This window comes from Ciconia boyciana, chromosome 24, assembly GCF_034638445.1.
Source record: "Ciconia boyciana chromosome 24, ASM3463844v1, whole genome shotgun sequence".
Taxonomy (NCBI): Eukaryota; Metazoa; Chordata; class Aves; order Ciconiiformes; family Ciconiidae; genus Ciconia; species Ciconia boyciana.
In genome coordinates this window covers 582,630-598,136 of record NC_132957.1, presented here as the reverse complement: position 1 = coordinate 598,136, position 15,507 = coordinate 582,630, and the positions used below count along the sequence as shown (strand labels likewise).

At 53.8% G+C, this 15,507-nt stretch overlaps 2 protein-coding genes across 6 annotated transcripts; both read left to right on the top strand.

Annotated features, from left to right (window-relative positions):
- Positions 1–1,779: 1,779 nt before the first annotated feature.
- POLE4 (DNA polymerase epsilon 4, accessory subunit) lies at positions 1,780–4,552 on the top strand. 4 transcript variants are annotated; one of them, XR_012039589.1, is made up of 5 exons: positions 1,780–2,034; positions 2,917–3,074; positions 3,342–3,516; positions 3,727–3,768; positions 4,104–4,552. XR_012039589.1 is itself a non-coding variant. In XM_072845335.1 (4 exons), the coding sequence occupies exons 1-4, from the start codon at positions 1,813–1,815 to the stop codon at positions 4,115–4,117; spliced, it is 363 nt and encodes a 120-aa protein (XP_072701436.1). In that variant the 5' UTR covers positions 1,780–1,812; the 3' UTR covers positions 4,118–4,541. The 4 variants fall into 4 exon arrangements, 1 of the variants encoding a protein (XP_072701436.1); XR_012039591.1 differs by lacking the exon at positions 2,917–3,074; XR_012039590.1 differs by lacking the exon at positions 4,104–4,552 and having other exon boundaries at positions 3,342–3,426; positions 3,727–3,765.
- Positions 4,553–4,729: 177 nt separating this feature from the next.
- On the top strand, positions 4,730–14,768 carry LOC140643536 (uncharacterized). Of its 2 annotated transcripts, XR_012039596.1 has the most exons (9): positions 4,730–4,803; positions 5,756–5,823; positions 6,439–6,534; positions 8,628–8,767; positions 9,866–10,133; positions 11,845–12,100; positions 12,948–13,129; positions 13,706–13,764; positions 14,553–14,629. XR_012039596.1 is itself a non-coding variant. In XM_072845408.1 (8 exons), exons 2-8 carry the CDS (start codon positions 5,763–5,765, stop codon positions 14,701–14,703), a joined length of 957 nt encoding a protein of 318 aa, XP_072701509.1. In that variant the 5' UTR covers positions 4,730–4,803; positions 5,756–5,762; the 3' UTR covers positions 14,704–14,768. The 2 variants fall into 2 exon arrangements, 1 of the variants encoding a protein (XP_072701509.1); XM_072845408.1 differs by lacking the exon at positions 11,845–12,100 and having other exon boundaries at positions 14,553–14,768.
- Positions 14,769–15,507: the final 739 nt, after the last annotated feature.

The window sequence follows — 15,507 nt, the reverse complement described above, 5'->3', positions numbered from 1 at the left end:
CTCAGACATACAGGAGGACTTTGTCTTCCAGGAGGAGCAAGGGTCTTGGCAGGATCCAGCCCCTTGCAAGGACACCGCCAAAACCTTTCCAAGCAGGAGACATGGCTCCGCTCCCCGTGCTCTGTCCCCAGGTCCAGTGCAGCCCAGGTCCGGTTCTTACTCACCATTTTCCATCAGTGGATGCTTTCCTGCGTGCTCACCTCCTTTCTAAGGCCACCAGAGGCATTCAAGCAGAGGACTTGTGCAAGGTGAGCCTCTCCGAAGTCCCCCTCCCCTGAAACCAGAAGCTCTTTCCTAATGGTTGGCGAGAAGCTGTGTGCAATGCCAGGAAGTCAATGTAGCCTGGCTGTGAAACAGCACGAGGAGGAGGAGGAGGAGAAAGAGGAGGAGGAGGAGGAGGAGCAGCTCTTGGTGCACTGCTAGCTTGGACTCTGCTGCTGTTGGGAAGCTTGAAGCCCACCAAGCCCTGCTGCCCATAAGAGTCTCATCCAGAAAAGAGCCTGGGGTTCAGGGAGCGACTCTGAGGTGCAAGGGACAGGCTGCCGCGAAGACCAGGAGGGTGGGTTATGTTCTTGTCTGATGGTGGCCAAGATGAACCCGATGCAGGTCAGGTCTTCAGAGCCCCATGAGACCTTCAGAGGGTGGAGGTGGTTCGCAGGGGTCGCACAGCAAAACCAGCACGGCCCTGTGCAGCCAAGCTCTGCAGGAGCACGGGAGGGCTGGGGAGAGGGCTATGGCTTTCCAGCATATCCAAAACTGGGGAACATTTGCTCCGTTGAAGAGCCGAGCTCTGCTGGGAAGCAGGGGAAGTGCTCTGCACGGCGTGGCAGCCGAGTTGGGCCATCTCTGTGTTGAAACGTTATGGTTTCACCGTTTATTGCCTCAGAGGCAGGAAAGGTCTGAGGTTGAGTCAAGCCCCGTGGCAGGGATGCTCTGGCCAGCTGTGGGCGGGCACTGATGTCCCTGCCCCAGGGTGGCATGTCCCTCCAGCCCTTCGGGAAGGTGTCCCACCAGCAGTGCGCACGGTGGCTCCTGCCTGCAGATGGTGTTAAGGATAAGACAGTGCATCAAGGACATGGGGAAGGCTGGGACAGGCACTTGTTGGCCAAGGGTGGTGGTCCCCGGGGGTCCTGCAGAGGGTGGTGGGTGCCCACGGGGGGCACTGGAGGGTTTGATCCCAGTAGCTGGAGGCAGGATAGAGAGGGGTGTGTAGGGAGGTCCTGCACCCGACCCGCGGGGAGCCATCATGGGGGCACAGGGCAGGCAGCCGGCAGTGACAGCCACCTCCTCGGGGAGGTGGGTCCCCATCACCGCCTGCCCCACTGCTCCAGTGCCGCTGCCACGGGGAGGGCAGAGCCGTGTTTGGGGGGAGAGGGAGGCCGAAGAGCCGTGTTTGGGGGACAAGGGGTGGCAGGGAGGCCCCAAAGGCCATCTTTGAGGAGGGATGATGGGGAGCTCAAGGCCCGTGTTTGGGGGGTGGGGGCAACGGGGAGGCGGAAGGGCCGTGTTTAGGGGGGCATGAGGTGACTGGAAGCTCAAGGGCCACGGCGGGGGGATGGTGGTGAAGGGGAGGATGACAGGCCGTATTTGGGGGTGATGGGGAGCTCGAGGCCCATGCTGGGGGGACGGGGGGGGACGCTGAGCGCCCCCGGCTCTGCGGGCAGCCCCCCCCCCGGCACAGCCGCTCCGCGGGCTCCGGGCACCGCCGGGCGCACACCCCGCAGCGGCCGCCCGCTCCGCGGGGCCGGGCCCTCCGTGCCCGCCCGTCCCCTCCCCGCGGCGGCCCCGCGCAGGCGCGGCCCTGGGCGCGGGATGGCGGCGGCGGCGGGGGCCGTGCCTGTGCCCGTGCCGGTGCCGGCGGCGGGCGCGGAGGCGGCGGGGCCGGGGGAGGATGCGGCGGGCGCGGGGCCGCCGGGCACGGGGCCGGCCCGCTTGGCCCGGCTGCCGCTGGCGCGGGTGAAGGCGCTGGTGAAGGCGGACCCGGACGTCAGCCTGGCCAGCCAGGAGGCCGTCTTCGTCCTGGCGCGGGCCACGGTGAGGGGCGGCGGCGGTGCCCGGTTGGCGCGGGAGGCCGGGCGGCCCTGAGGCGGCTGCCGCGGGTGGGAGGCCGCCCCCCTTCCCCCGCGCTGCTGCCGGGCCGGGGCCGGCGCAGGGGCCGGGGCCGGGCCCCCGGGCTGAGGGAGCCGGCTGGGCCGCGCCAAGGCCGGCGCTGGAGGCCCTGGGAGCCGCAGCCCCCGGCGCTGCGCTCGGTGTCTGTGGGACGTGGAGCCGCCGGCTTGGCTTTTTCTAAGCGGTTTTTTTTTTGGAGGGTTTGAGGGGTTTCCTCTCCCAGCCGACGCCTTGTCCGGTCCGCAGGCAGAGCCGCCGCGGGCAGCGAGGGTAGCTGGGCGCCCGTCCCGAGCTCTCCTGGTGGGAAGCGGGCCAGTAGCCCCTGCCCTCGCCCTGCCGCCCCTCGGTCCGCCCGGAGACGCCCCGGCGACGGGGCGGGTGCCGGGTTGGCCGGTGCTCGGCCCCGCGTTGAGAGGCGCCGCTGGCAGAAAGCGGGGGAAGCCGCGGGAGGAGCCCGCAGCGGCAACGCCTCTCGTCAGGGATCCCGCCGAAGCCGGCCCGGCGGCGGGAAGAAACGCCCTGAGGCTGCCGCCGTCCCCACGATGCCATCGTGGCTGTGGAAAGCTGCTCTCGGGAAGCGCCGGGCCTTTGCGCCCGCCGGCCGGCTCTGTGCCCGCTCGGGTGGATTTCCAGCTCACCCTGACGGCACGCTGAGGGTTTGCGATGTGCAAATCAGCAGCGTGTAGCAGAGGGGTTTTTTCCTCCTTTGGAAAGCGTCTCCCATTGCACAGGCGAGGTGTGTTTGGTGGGATGGCTTTGGCATCATGTGAAAGCATCCGTGTGTAGACCCTCGTCTCTTCCTTTCAGCATCTCCCTGCAGCAACTCCTAGGCCTGCTGCTGGGCATCTGCTTCCCGCAGCTGAAGTATCTGCTGGATGGCACACGAGGACAGTCGTGCTCGATCCACTTCATCCGCTGAGCACAGGACACCTTTCCTCCTTCAGAAGGTGCCCTGGGAGCAGCTGGTGTGTAGCGGGTCTCCCAGACGTGTTCAGAGGAGCCATCTCTGTCCAATACACTCTCGGCCTTCTCTCCTCCCTTGTTACTTCTCATCTGCATCACTGTCCAACAATTTCATTTGTTATTTTCGGAGCTATTTATTGGAAAGAGGAAATGTTAAGATGGAGATTCTGGTTTCTTCCTGAAGTCTTGTAGGACCTTTCCTTTCCTCAGGATATTCTCTCTTCTCTCTCTCATCCCCTGTGTGAAACTGTCTTGGTTTTGCTTTGCAGGAGTTGTTTGTTGAAACCATAGCCAAAGATGCTTACGTGTACGCTCAGCAAGGAAAAAGGAAAACTCTGCAGAGAAAAGACCTGGGTATGACAGCATATTCTGTGCTATCCTTAGCAAAGGGTTGCTAGGATGGAGGATTTTTCCGCCTGTCCCAGTGTGAAGAAGCAATCATAGGTGCTTCTATTTCTTTCTCTGAAGATGGGAGAGAAAAACTTCTCTTCTACCAAATATTACGCTAATAATTTCACACATCAGCCCCAAAACAAGTAAACCTCTTTGAAATTGGTCGCTGTCCTGTGATGTCATTTCAAATGCTGCTATTTGAAGCAGATGCCAATACGGCGTCAGTTTATCTATGTTAATTGTTTCCAATTTGCTTTGCAGATAATGCCATTGAAGCTATTGATGAATTTGCTTTTTTGGAGGGTGAGTTTCTACTTGGTTTCACTTGGTTTCCATATTTTGTGTAATCTCCTTCTTGGGGGAGAAGGAACGTAATCATTTGCAGAGCCCTTTGTTTCCACATCTTTAATAATTAATAGTGTAACTTGTTATGCCCCTGTCTGAGAGGTGAAACACAAATCAAGTGGACCCTGAGACACGTAGAATACTTTTTAGCTAGATTTGGGTTTACTCCTGTGTGATTTGCTTAAACTTTAAACAGTTACTGCATACTCCATTGGCAGCTTGTAAACAAGTTTCATTTGTTCACATAACTGCATTTCAGATTCCTGAGACTATAATTTTTTTTTCATTTTTAGGTACTTTGGACTGAGCTGGACAGACGGAGCTCTCTGGAGAAAGAGACTGCAGAGATGGATGTGGGGTGGAAAACAGGACCTTGAGAGTTTGAAAATAGTTCCTAGAATTGAGACACTGAAATGGCAACCATAATATTTTGTATAAAGTTTAAGTTGTTGTAAGTTCTTTATTTAAAATGCATATTTTTTTCATAAATATTTTGTATGTCACTTCGCTGTGCCCTGCCGCCACGGTGCAGACTGCTATCCAGCTTTGGCCAGGTCACACGCGGTTGCTCAGAGTAGTGGTCCCTGCGTCTCCAGGTACTCTGCAGCACCACAAAGCTGTGAATGGAGAGTGGCTTGGCTCAGATGCCCAGGCGTGGTGAATTTTTTTTTATGGAAATGTATTTTTCTTTGTATATGTTTGTTTCTTGGCCAAACACAATTAAATTTATTTTTTTGTTGTTGTTGAATGCTGTCCTGATTTCTCCTCTGTGCTGCTGGGACAAAGGGGATGGTGTTCCTGCAGCACTGTGGTAAATGGCATAGTTTGGAAAGGATGCCTTCTAATGGCATTTTGCTTTTGCTAATTGTTTCCTCAAGGCATCTGTCCCAGTGAAGCCCAGCTGTCCTCCAGGAACTATGTATGAGCTCCAGGGAGACTTGGCTTGTTCCTAGGGGTGTACAGCTTCCATACATTTCTGTGATTGCTGCACCTGTAAGTAATGGTAGCCAAACACCCCCCACCCCCCAACCCTGTTTTGAATGCCAGAGTGTTGTCAGATGCATTACGCTGCCACCACTCTTCTCGTGGGCGCTCTCATTCCTGAATCTGGCAAAAAAAATTTCTCTGGGAATTGGAACTAGTCCCTGCCACATGCACTTGGCCGAGTCGGTGCAGAGATCCTAACTTCTGTAATTCAGAGCCACGTGCAGCAAGTCTTTGGGACATACTGCTGCCCTCGACTGGCGTGTCTGTGAGAGTCCCTTACAGCAGACAAGCACTATCTGTGCCTCTACTGTTTCCAGGACTCAGGAGAGTAGTACTTTCCTACATGTATTTAACAAGCTAGAAAAAAAGATGCCTCCTCTTGGCTCCAGGGCTCAGTCACACTGAAAAGAGGCAAAAACAGAGCTGCAGGCCTCTCGTGTGGTCGTGGGCAACACGCTGTCGTTGCTGATGTGGCTGAGTCCTACTGTGTTGCCATCTTTATCAAAGAGCCAGCTTTGTCTCAGTTTTGGTGTTTCGGAGGGACAAAAGAGGGTTGTCCCTAGATAAGGGCATTGAATGCGATGAACGAGGATGAAAGATGCATGTTCCTTTCAAATGAGGGGTCTTGAAAGTGACTCTGAGTCACCACAAACTTAATTAGTTTGAAAGGGGTGGTAAGAACAAAGACCCCCAAGGGAGCTTCCCCAGGCTGGGAGCAAAACCGGTTGCTCTCAAGAAACACTTTGAAGTTTGCTTGAAGCCTGATCCCCGTAGACACGTTGTGGGAGAGATGCCATCACTGCCCAGGCTGCTTAGGTGTTTGTTCAGATCACAATCCGGAGACATTTGCCAGCGATATGCGAAGCCATTTGTCTCTGGGCTGTTCACCTCCTCGCCTGCTGAGGGAGGGCTCGGTATAAGTATCAGAGATACTGGAGACCTTTTTGTGTTTCCCAAGGCGCAGCATGCAGGACTCACTAGCTGCAGTCTTCTTCGCAGGGCTCTTGCATGCTCCCATCTTTGCCAGTAAGTTCCTTTTCCTTCTCATTGTCTTTGGTGCTGCTTTGGCCTCTTGCATAGGAGAGAAAAGGGCTTGCATGGGTGTGTGGTGCGAGGCTGTGCGTGGGCTTCATTCGTAACTGATGCTTCTGTAAGGGCACGGTGTATGTTTTCTATGGTGCTTCACTGTGAGCAGCATGGAGGATTGTCTTCACTCAGCAAATAATTTGAGGTTTGTCTCAGAGGAAGCTGCTGTGCAGAAATCTTTGGGGAGTTTGGTGCCTGTGAGCTGCTTTGTGCTGTGTGAGATTACTCCTCTTACCTGAGTTTGCATTGCAGTAACGTGGAAGCAGAAGAGAGCAGTGGACTGATGTCCTAAGATAAAACACTGCTAAATACAGCCTTTTCTTGGGCTAATTAGTCAGATAGGGTGTTTAGCCCAGCTAGCCAGGTCTGAGAGGTCGAATGGGTCATGTCCATTTATAACTACTCTAAATCTCTTCCTTATGCTGAAGCCATTTGGTTCAAGATGGCAGGTGGCTGGAGACTTGTGCTCAGCGCTCAGTGCCTCCTCCAGCTCAAGCAGGAAAGGTGGTGAATTATAACTGGGGTAATGCTGGGCGTGGTGGTTTGTGACTGCAGGTGCTGGAGCCATCGGCAGAGAGGATGTGCGAGGGAACCTATTTGCAGAGAGGGGTTGCTGCAGGAGGCAGAGCCATTTTCTCCATGTCGGGCATGGTGAGTTTCCCCTTCGCCCGCAAGAAACCTGGATCCTTTAAGCTTCCCCACTCAGGTCCTGCGCATCATCCCTCGGATGTTTCTTTATGTTGAAATTATCCTTGTGACTTTTCCCTCATGGGATTAAGGACAGAAATACGCTGGGGACTCATCGCCCAGATAGTCCAATGCTTAAAGCATGTTTTATAGAATAGGAACTGATAAGTAGCCTGGCCCCTAGGTCTGTTCATCTGCATGAGAGAGGCTTCATTTTCTGTACCAATGTGCTGCAATGTGGTTGAATTCTGTGTTTGAATTCTGTGTTTGCCTCTGTTTGCTACTGTGTAAGTTCAGGACTACTGCAGAATTTTGGTTCCCAGGATTAACACTGGAAGGGCTGTCAGCAAGACAACAGGGTGTCCTGGCTTTACTGCGCAGAGAAAGTAGGAAATAGCTCCATTTGTTCACCAGAAAAAAGTCTGTGGCCTTCAGGAGTAGCCATTAGTCTCAGTTCTCCATGCAGCAGCAGTAAGGCTACATAAAATGAGCTTCAGCTGATTTTAGTACAGGTATGTGAAAATGGCTTTAAACTGTATAGCCGGAAGTCTGAGGTTTCTTAGGTTTTTTTCAGTGCACAAGAGCAGTACATGTACAAATTTAGCCTTTAGCGTTTGCAAAATATCAGGTTCTTATGTGAACAGTAGGCATTATAAAATGATTGTATCCAAATTAAGAACTGTCACAAGCAGTGACAGCTTGTCATCTCCAGAGGAAACAACTTTAGAAGAGCAGATAACGACAAAAATAGTAAAAACAGTAATAGATAGTGATAAAATAATAAACGTGGCCTGTATCACTGTGGGGCTGGGAGAGCAGGGGTTAACGGTGTCTTCAGCTGGCAAAGTGTCCTTTGCAAAGCGACCAGCTGTCTGCGCCCTTCCTGTGGCTGAGGAGCGCCCACAGAATGGCTAATACTGCCTGTTGCTACCTGGCTTACTGCTCGCTCGCTTCCCTGGGCAAAGAAATCCTCAGGCAGCTGGCATCAGCTCTAACCCAAATGTGAGTTTAAAATGTCCCTACACGTTTCCTGGTGTCGTGCAGCGTGGCGATGGTGGCTGTCTCTCGCACTGACACTGAAGATCAGTTTTCAAATCAATGCGGAATTAAAGTTTTGCGGCACGCGCCAGGTCTGCAACTCCAGCAGGTTAAAGCAAATGAATTATAGTGGTGTTGAACTACTCAGTGGGCGCTTTTAAGGCCAGTTTTCTTCCCTATTATATGATGAAATGAGGATTTACATCAATCAACCCTTTGAGTATGGACAGCACTATTGGGGAAAAATAGCTCATTTTAGAAGGATTTCCAGAAGAAACAGCCATTAGCCAATAACCACTGACATTTTGCAAACTCAAAATACAGCAGAGTAAACCTATCTAAACCTGGATGCCGTGGTCCTGTGTCTCCCCTGTTCCCACACCCGTTCCCACCTTCCCGTCCTCTGCCTGCAGTGCTAATGTGGCAATGCAACAGGTTTGGGGAGCTGTGAAACTGGGATTTGGCCGGGGGGGGGTGTGCAGATTTGTTTTCAGCTCAAGCAGCTCCATGAACAGGTTCATCGGGCTCTAGGCAAGGAGGGCTGGGTTTCTCTTTCTGCCCTGAATCCACTGGGTGCTCAGGCATGTTCAGTCCATTCAAGGTCTGCAGTTCAGCAACAGCTGAGCATTCACATTTTCCCTTTGCTAATCAATGTATTCATCTATTCTCACCCCATCCTTCATGAGCTCACTAAAGAATATAAAACCTACTGTTTCCTAGTGAATTTTTAATTGCATTCTTTTTATTCTGTAGTGCACTTACCAGTCTATTATGAAATGTTTTACTGCTGGTCTGCAAACACAGTAGACACCTGTGCAGTGCTAATGAAGGGCTTTCTCTCTGGGATTTCTGCAGCTGCTCAGGCTGAAGGAATCTCTCTCCCAGGCAGACTTCCCAGGGGTGGACCATGTCTTTTTGTTCAGTGTTTGTGTCGTACTCGGCCCTGGTTTGAGCTTGGGCCTCCCCAGCATCACGCAAATAGCGAGGAGTAATCCTTTTGTCAATCTGGTGTTTCACAGATGTCTCTGGCAGTCCTGTCAGCGTGGACGTTGGAAAATGCCGCTCCAGCTGCCTGTCCCAGCGGATCAGCTCCCCCCACCCCGGCCTCCTGGGGCTCTCCAGACACTCCTCCATGCTCGATTTCCTTAGAAGCCAGAAGGTGAGAAAAGTGTTTGTGTCATCCCTGTGGCAGGAGCAGTTGGGTCTGGGTGCAGGTCATACACTGGTGCCTGGGGCTGTGATTTTATACGTGTTTTAAAATACCTGTTCTTGGCTTCTCACTGCAGAAAACCCATCGCTGAGCCTCTTGTCCTCCCTTAGCCAGCAAGCAGTGGAATATGCAGGCCAGACAAATGGCAACTATCTGGCAATGCTGGATACCTCGTGGCAGAGGAATGGCCAGAATTCAGCTGAAGGGCTATCACAGAACCTACCCAGCTGCTCCAGGCAGCATCCAAGCGTATTTCTATCCTCCCCCAGCCCAGCAGCAAGACCAACTCTTTCAGCCATATCTGCTGTACGTGGGAGCTGGTGTTCTACATGTAGAGGGGTTGGAGACCTTTTTCTGCCTGCTTGAGCAAAACTGGCAGGACCCATGGTTTCAAGATTAATATCCGGCCTTTGAGGTGCTTATGTCATTCCCTTATCACATGCCATGTGTCACTCCTAGGAGGGACTAGAAGGAGCCTGTGCACTTGAGGACACAGCTATGCACAGGCTACGATGCACTCCTTGTCCCAGGAGAGCTGACATTGCCTAAAGTCCCGTCTCCACCAGGATAACTAACACTGGAGAGGGAATGGAAACAAGCTCTGCAGGGTGCTGCACTTGTGTGTCCTGTGAGTGTTCACCTGGGGGGCGAACAACTGTGAAAAATCTTGTTGTCACTTGTCCCACTGTTGTCACCACTGTGGCACTGCTGGTGCAACATCTTCCAGGCGGGCAGGTCCACATTCATTCCCCAGAGCTGTCAACACGCTGACCCTCCAGATCAGGAGCCTGGGTGAAACGAGAGCTGCTGTAGCCAATACAGTTCAGCTGATGGTAGCAGGGTTTTGGGGAATAAACAGTTTTGATACCAACATGTCACTGGGAAGAGCAGCACCACAGCGACGCAGTGCTGCCGTGCAGGGAGAAAGGAGTAAAAGCTGAGTCAGTTCTAGGTCAGAAAAGGTTTTTATTAGGGAGCTGATGCTGGAAGTTGTTCTCCGTGACCTGTTTTTACCAGTGTATATGCCACTTGCCCTGTTCTGCACAGCTGCAGGTCAGGCGCCCCGACTCACCGCTGCGGCCAGGAGCCCCGCGTTCCTGCCCTGAGGGTTCCTGCTGCGAGCCTGCCCGTGTGCACGTGGAGCGGCTCCTGCTCTTCGAAGGTGTTCGGGAGTTGGAGGTGGTCGACGGCTGTCACTGCAGCACGTGCCCTGAGGAATGTCTCCGTCTTCCAGCTCTGAAAACCTTCTTTCCAGACTCTCCCTGGGAGGTCACGGTCGACGTGGGGAAATGCTCTGACCTGACCTACAGTGCAGGTATGGGAACGATGGAGAGCTTCCCTCCCTCCAGGAATATGGGGAAGTGCCCTTCTGTGTGACCAGCACCAACGTCAGAGCTCAGAGCGTGATCTAGCAACGCTCCAGCCTGCTGCGCAAACCCTCTTTGCCTTGGGTGGGAATGGGATTGTATTTTATACTGTCGGGGTTCAGACTTTCTTTTCCCTTCTCTTGCTGGGCCCTTACAGCACAGGTGTGCAGGTGAAATGGTAATTCTCTGCCCCTGTACATGGGGTGAGGATGGAAATACAACCACCTTGTGTTATGGGGAAGCATCCTCTAACCAGAGATCATAGAATCAGAGTAACCTAGGCTGAAATGCCTTTTCATCTCAGTACCAGTGAACTACACTGATGTTTCAAAAATCACTCGGAAATGGAAACTCCAGAGTAAATCATTCCAGACAGGTCAAAACCTTCCACTGGGGTAAATCTGAACTGGTTCGTCCTGAACGAGTGTGCTGTCTTGTGAGTTCGCACGTAAAATAAGCTGAGAGTCACATCAGTGAGGATGAACTGACCTGTTTTTATCAGAAGGGGAAGTCGTGTTGAAATGATTTTCCACAACTGCTTGATAAAATCAGTTCTCCTGGCATTTGCTGATGTCATTTTATCGGCATTTCTGCATCTAAAACCATCCCGTTAAAACCTTCCTGGCAGCTCCTGTGACACGGCTGCACAACAGCCACTAGAGAGGGACAGAGACCAATGCGAGTCCTAACCTGAGCTTGAAAAGCAGCGACGGGGCCTGAGCTGGAGGGGCTGGGGGAGCCAGGTGGGTGACGGAGAAAACAAAACCCCAAGGGGCTCTGCTTGCAGACGTGCGTCCCCTCCAACGTCCTCCCTACCCGTCCTCCCCAGATGTGTGTCCCACCCTCAGGGAGCTGGGGGAAGGTCCACACGCAGGCATCAGTGCTCCCGCAGCCCTGTGGCTTGTGTAATCCGGCTGCAAGACACAGCAAGTGGAGAAGAAAATTAGGCAGTGTGAAGTGCTTTTTTCCAGAGGTGGGAGAATCAGCATTTAGTTCCCAGACGTGCGACTGGAAGGTGCTGGACGGTGCTGTTGTCCCCGGGGTGGCTAATGGACGGTGGCTCATTCAGTGATAATGGCCCAGGGCTGGGAAATGTGGACTCGCCCGCAGCTTTGCCTCTGCCCTAGGGCAGGTCTCGGCACTTTCCTTCTGGATTTTCACGGGTAAAGTCAGGCTGACACTTTCAGTGTCATGTTGAAGACTGGCAACGTCAGAGGAGCAGGGGGCCTGGAGAAGGATGTTAAAACCTCACCCAGAAATACTGGCTTCCAGAAATCAGTTGTCATTTTGTATCCCCCTCTTAAGGCATCCCAGAGATTTGCTTTCAGAAAACGCTTTTCCCTCCCCTGAAAACACAGCCCCATCCTGGAACAAAGAAATCTCCTCCAGCAGCTGGTGAAGTAGCTGGGAGGGGGCAGGAAACTCTCACAACCATTTTAAAGCCAGGAACCAAACACAAACCCCTGAAGGACCCGCACGCAAGGGCTGGGGCAGGGCAAGACTAGGTCCTGTTTAGAGCCAAAACCCAAGACTGACATCAATTTAACCATCCTTCTTCCCCTCCTCTACCTCATGCAACGGAGATTTTAATCCTAATTTACGTGGTGAGGGAGAGAAAAGCTGGGAGATTTAGTAGATAAACTGTTTCTTTCTACGCAGAACAAAGGTTCAAACTGAGCCAGGCAGGACAGTGCACGCCTGTTTCCTTCCAACTGGACATGAGTTGTTGCTGGAGGAGCCCCTGTCTCTCCTCTCCAGCTGCTGAGCCCCTGCCTGCGCCAGCCAGGACGTGCCCTGGAGGCAGCGTGTCCTGGCCTGGAGGTGACAGGGCAGCGAAGACACGGGCTTTCGGTGTGTCCACCCAAAGCCCCCCTTCGCTCTGCTCTCTGCATGGCTTCCTTAACAATCAGACTAGGTATGTCAAATCCAAACAGAACTTTATTTTGCCCTGGGAATTTTTAATTGAGTTAAAGCTTGAATAGAGAAAGAGGCTAAGCAGGACTCAGTCCTGTGCCCCCAGAACCGGGGCCATCGCCTGCCTTCCCTTTCTTCCCCTCTTGTACCAGCTTTCCTCCGTCCCACGACGTGGGTGGGGCAGATGTAATAACTCATGCTGATGTGGGGAGATGCTGCCTCCATCGTCCCAGCCCTGGCCAGCTCGTCTGCTTGCATGGAGAGTGGAGAGCCCAGCCCAAAGCAAATCCTTTGGAGGTGCCTGGGGATATATCTCCAGGAGAGCCAGTGACACTGGCTCCAGCATCGAAGAAGCCCCTGCAGGGCACAGCCCCCTGGCAAATCCAGAGAGAAACGCTGAATGAGTAAATGTTAAAAAATGTTCCCCAGCTCCCTGGTGTGAGAGCATGTCTCTGGAAAAAGCGCTGCCATTAATATTTTATGTTCAAAGACCTTTTTTCTCAAAGATAATGTGTAATAGCTTGGGCTGTCTCCGCAGAGATGGGGCTTTCACAGGGTCAGGTGCAGGATTCACAATTTGCACCCAGGATAACCTCTCTTTGCCCTGTGGTCTGAAACTGAGATGGAGGAACAAAACCTATCTCTGAGGCCTTGAGCTGGTGAAGGAACGAGCCCCAGACTCTCAGCTGGGGACCCTCATGCAGAAAACAGCACTTTCCATGCTGGGTGCTGCATGCCAGAGCCTGACGCTGCATCTGTGCCGCATGGCAGGCCCCTGGTGAAGATGCTGCAGCCATAGTGGCCTCAGATGCAGCCCCAGATTAAGTTTCCTTCTTGTTTCCTTGCAGATGGACTTTTCTGCATGCCCACAAAGTTCAACACTGCTCTAGTCAAAAACCCACAAGGTGGGGAGGTGGTTCAGACGCTGGAGAACTGCGAAATGAGGGAAAAATGCTATCGCGTTTCACAGGTGGAATATTATTATGAAATTGTGCACAGCTCTGCGGGACACAGGGAGGAACGGCTCAAGGTTGGTTTCCCGTGGCTTGGCCTCCTCTCTGGTGGGCTCAGCTGTGCTGCTGGGCCCACACGTGGGGTTTGAACAGCCGGGTGGATGCTCTGACATGAGCAGCTTCACCCTGGTAGAGCTATGCACACCCTGGCAACAAACTATAGTGGTAAAAATCTCACATTTATATAATCTCATGCTATAAAATGTACTGCCACTAATTTGTGTATACATCAGTGCCACAGAGTAACAAATGGCCTTTTCTTAGGGGTGAGGATTTCTTTAAAAAATAGTTAAGTGAGCAGTGAGATATTTAAAAAATTATTTAATCGTTACGTATGTCTTAAGCTCAGTTCAACGGAGACTCTACTCCCTACTTCATCATACCTTTGTGCACAGGGACCTCTGACTCAAAAAACACTGGTGTGCCCCCAAAATACTTAGAAGCTTTGCCTCGCTGCTGCCCTTCCTGAGGGCCGTATGTTCAGCCTGAGGATGGAGGGCGGAGGGTGCGGTGACCAGCAGCCGGTCCCCTGGGGTGTCCCCAGTGAGGCGCTGCAGGGGATTTTCATGCCTTTGTTTTGCAAATCTCGGCAGGAAATTGATGTGGGAAGGTGCTTGGGCAGCTGCTCTTCGGGGGATCCCTGCTTGCTTAGGTAAGCACAGCTGCCAGGATCCGGCCGTTCTCGTTCCCGGGCGCATCCGCACCCCTCCAGAGGAAGGTTTGAGCTGTTCCCGTTCCTCTCAAGTAATGCATCTGCTGCTCCCGGGCGAGGACCTGGGAGGGTAACACAGGAGCGGATTTTGGGTAGCACCCACAGCTCGCCCTCTGGGCTGCGTCTGACCATGCAGGGACAAAGCTGAAGCAGAGCAGCGTTTGCAGTGGTGCTACAGCAGCACACTGCCCTGGTGCTTCAAGGGATAAGGAATAACCTGCCGACGATGATGCCGAATTCGGCCCGTTGCGCAGCTGCTTATACCGCTTGTGCTCCCCCGTGATAGCAGGCACAGATGGGTCCTGACAGCGGCTTTCTCCAGCCTGGGATGTGCCATTCCTGCCCCCCGCCTGCTGGCAATGCTCTGGGGCAGGAAGAGGAGGAGGAGGGGGATGCTCCGGGGGGTGGGGGGGTGTCCAGGCAGGGTAGGTCCAGACAGTTGTTTCAGGCCAGGGGGGCAGCACTTTGTGTTGCTTGCAGACACAAAAACGTGGTGAACGCAAAGGGAAGCGAATGAAACCACAAAGAAACAACCCCTGCTTTGCACAGGCAGAGAGGGAGGAGGTGGTTCACCCAGTCACACCGCGAGCGTAGATGCCGCCCGAAGAAAGCTGCCTCCCTTCTCCCCCACCCTGGTCCAGGGCGTCTGCCCTTTTTTCCAGTGATGAAACGCAGGGCCCTGGGGCGTGGGGGGCCAGGGGATGTACTGGGTTTGTCTCTAACTGCAGGGAGTCGCAAGGTGGAGAGAAATGTCTGCTTTGGGCAGAAGCTGCCTCCGGCCGCTGCACCCCTCACCGGTACGACGTACACACGTTCAGGAGCCGCCGAGACCGCGTTCGCACTGTCGTTGCCATCCGGCAGTGCAAGTGCAGGGCGTAGCAGGGCTGGGGAGCTGCAGGTGAGGCTCCTGCAAGACCCCTGCCAGACTGTCTGTAGTATATGTAAATGAGAGAAGGCTATTTTTTGAATAAAAGCTATTTTAAACAGCGCTCGTATAAATGAACCCTCTACAAAATGTTTTGCAGCTTGTAAAATAAACATCATGGGCAATTCGCAGCTCCTTGGGGCTCCGCTGTGCAGCTCCGTGGCCCCTCCGTCTGCCCAAGCATCCCAGGAGGATGCGGCGCACGCAGGGGGACGCGGCTGCCCGGCACGGGCTGGGGATTGCACGGCCCCGGCTGCTCCTGTTTACAAAATGTGGAGCAGGAGTTGGAGAGGAGAGGGAAGCAGGTAGGCAGGCACGTTGGGGCAGAGATGTCCCCTCTGCAGGCAGCCCCAGTTATCCTTATCCTGCAGGACGTGCCGCTGCCGCTGGTGAGCCGGGAAGAGGAAGGAAAGGATCCAGAGGATACCATTAGTTTCCTCTATCAGTTCACTCAAGCCTGTCGTTGCCTCCCTGCCTATTCTGGATAATTAACAGCCCTTTCACCCGCCAACTGGGCAAGTAGCCTTCGGCTTGTCTCCTATTGCGCTGGCCTGGAAGTGCTTCGGCCGGGTGCCTGGGGGGCCGGGGAGCGCTGCTCGGTCCCTGCCGGCAGACGGACAGATGGACCGTGCTGGCTCCACTCCTGCACCTTCCCCTCTCCAAGCCTCTCGCAGAGCCTGTACCCGTGGGCCTCATTCACAGGGGGTTCCCCTGTTCCCTGTAAGTTCCAACAGGCTTTGCTGATCCTACTCTTTTTC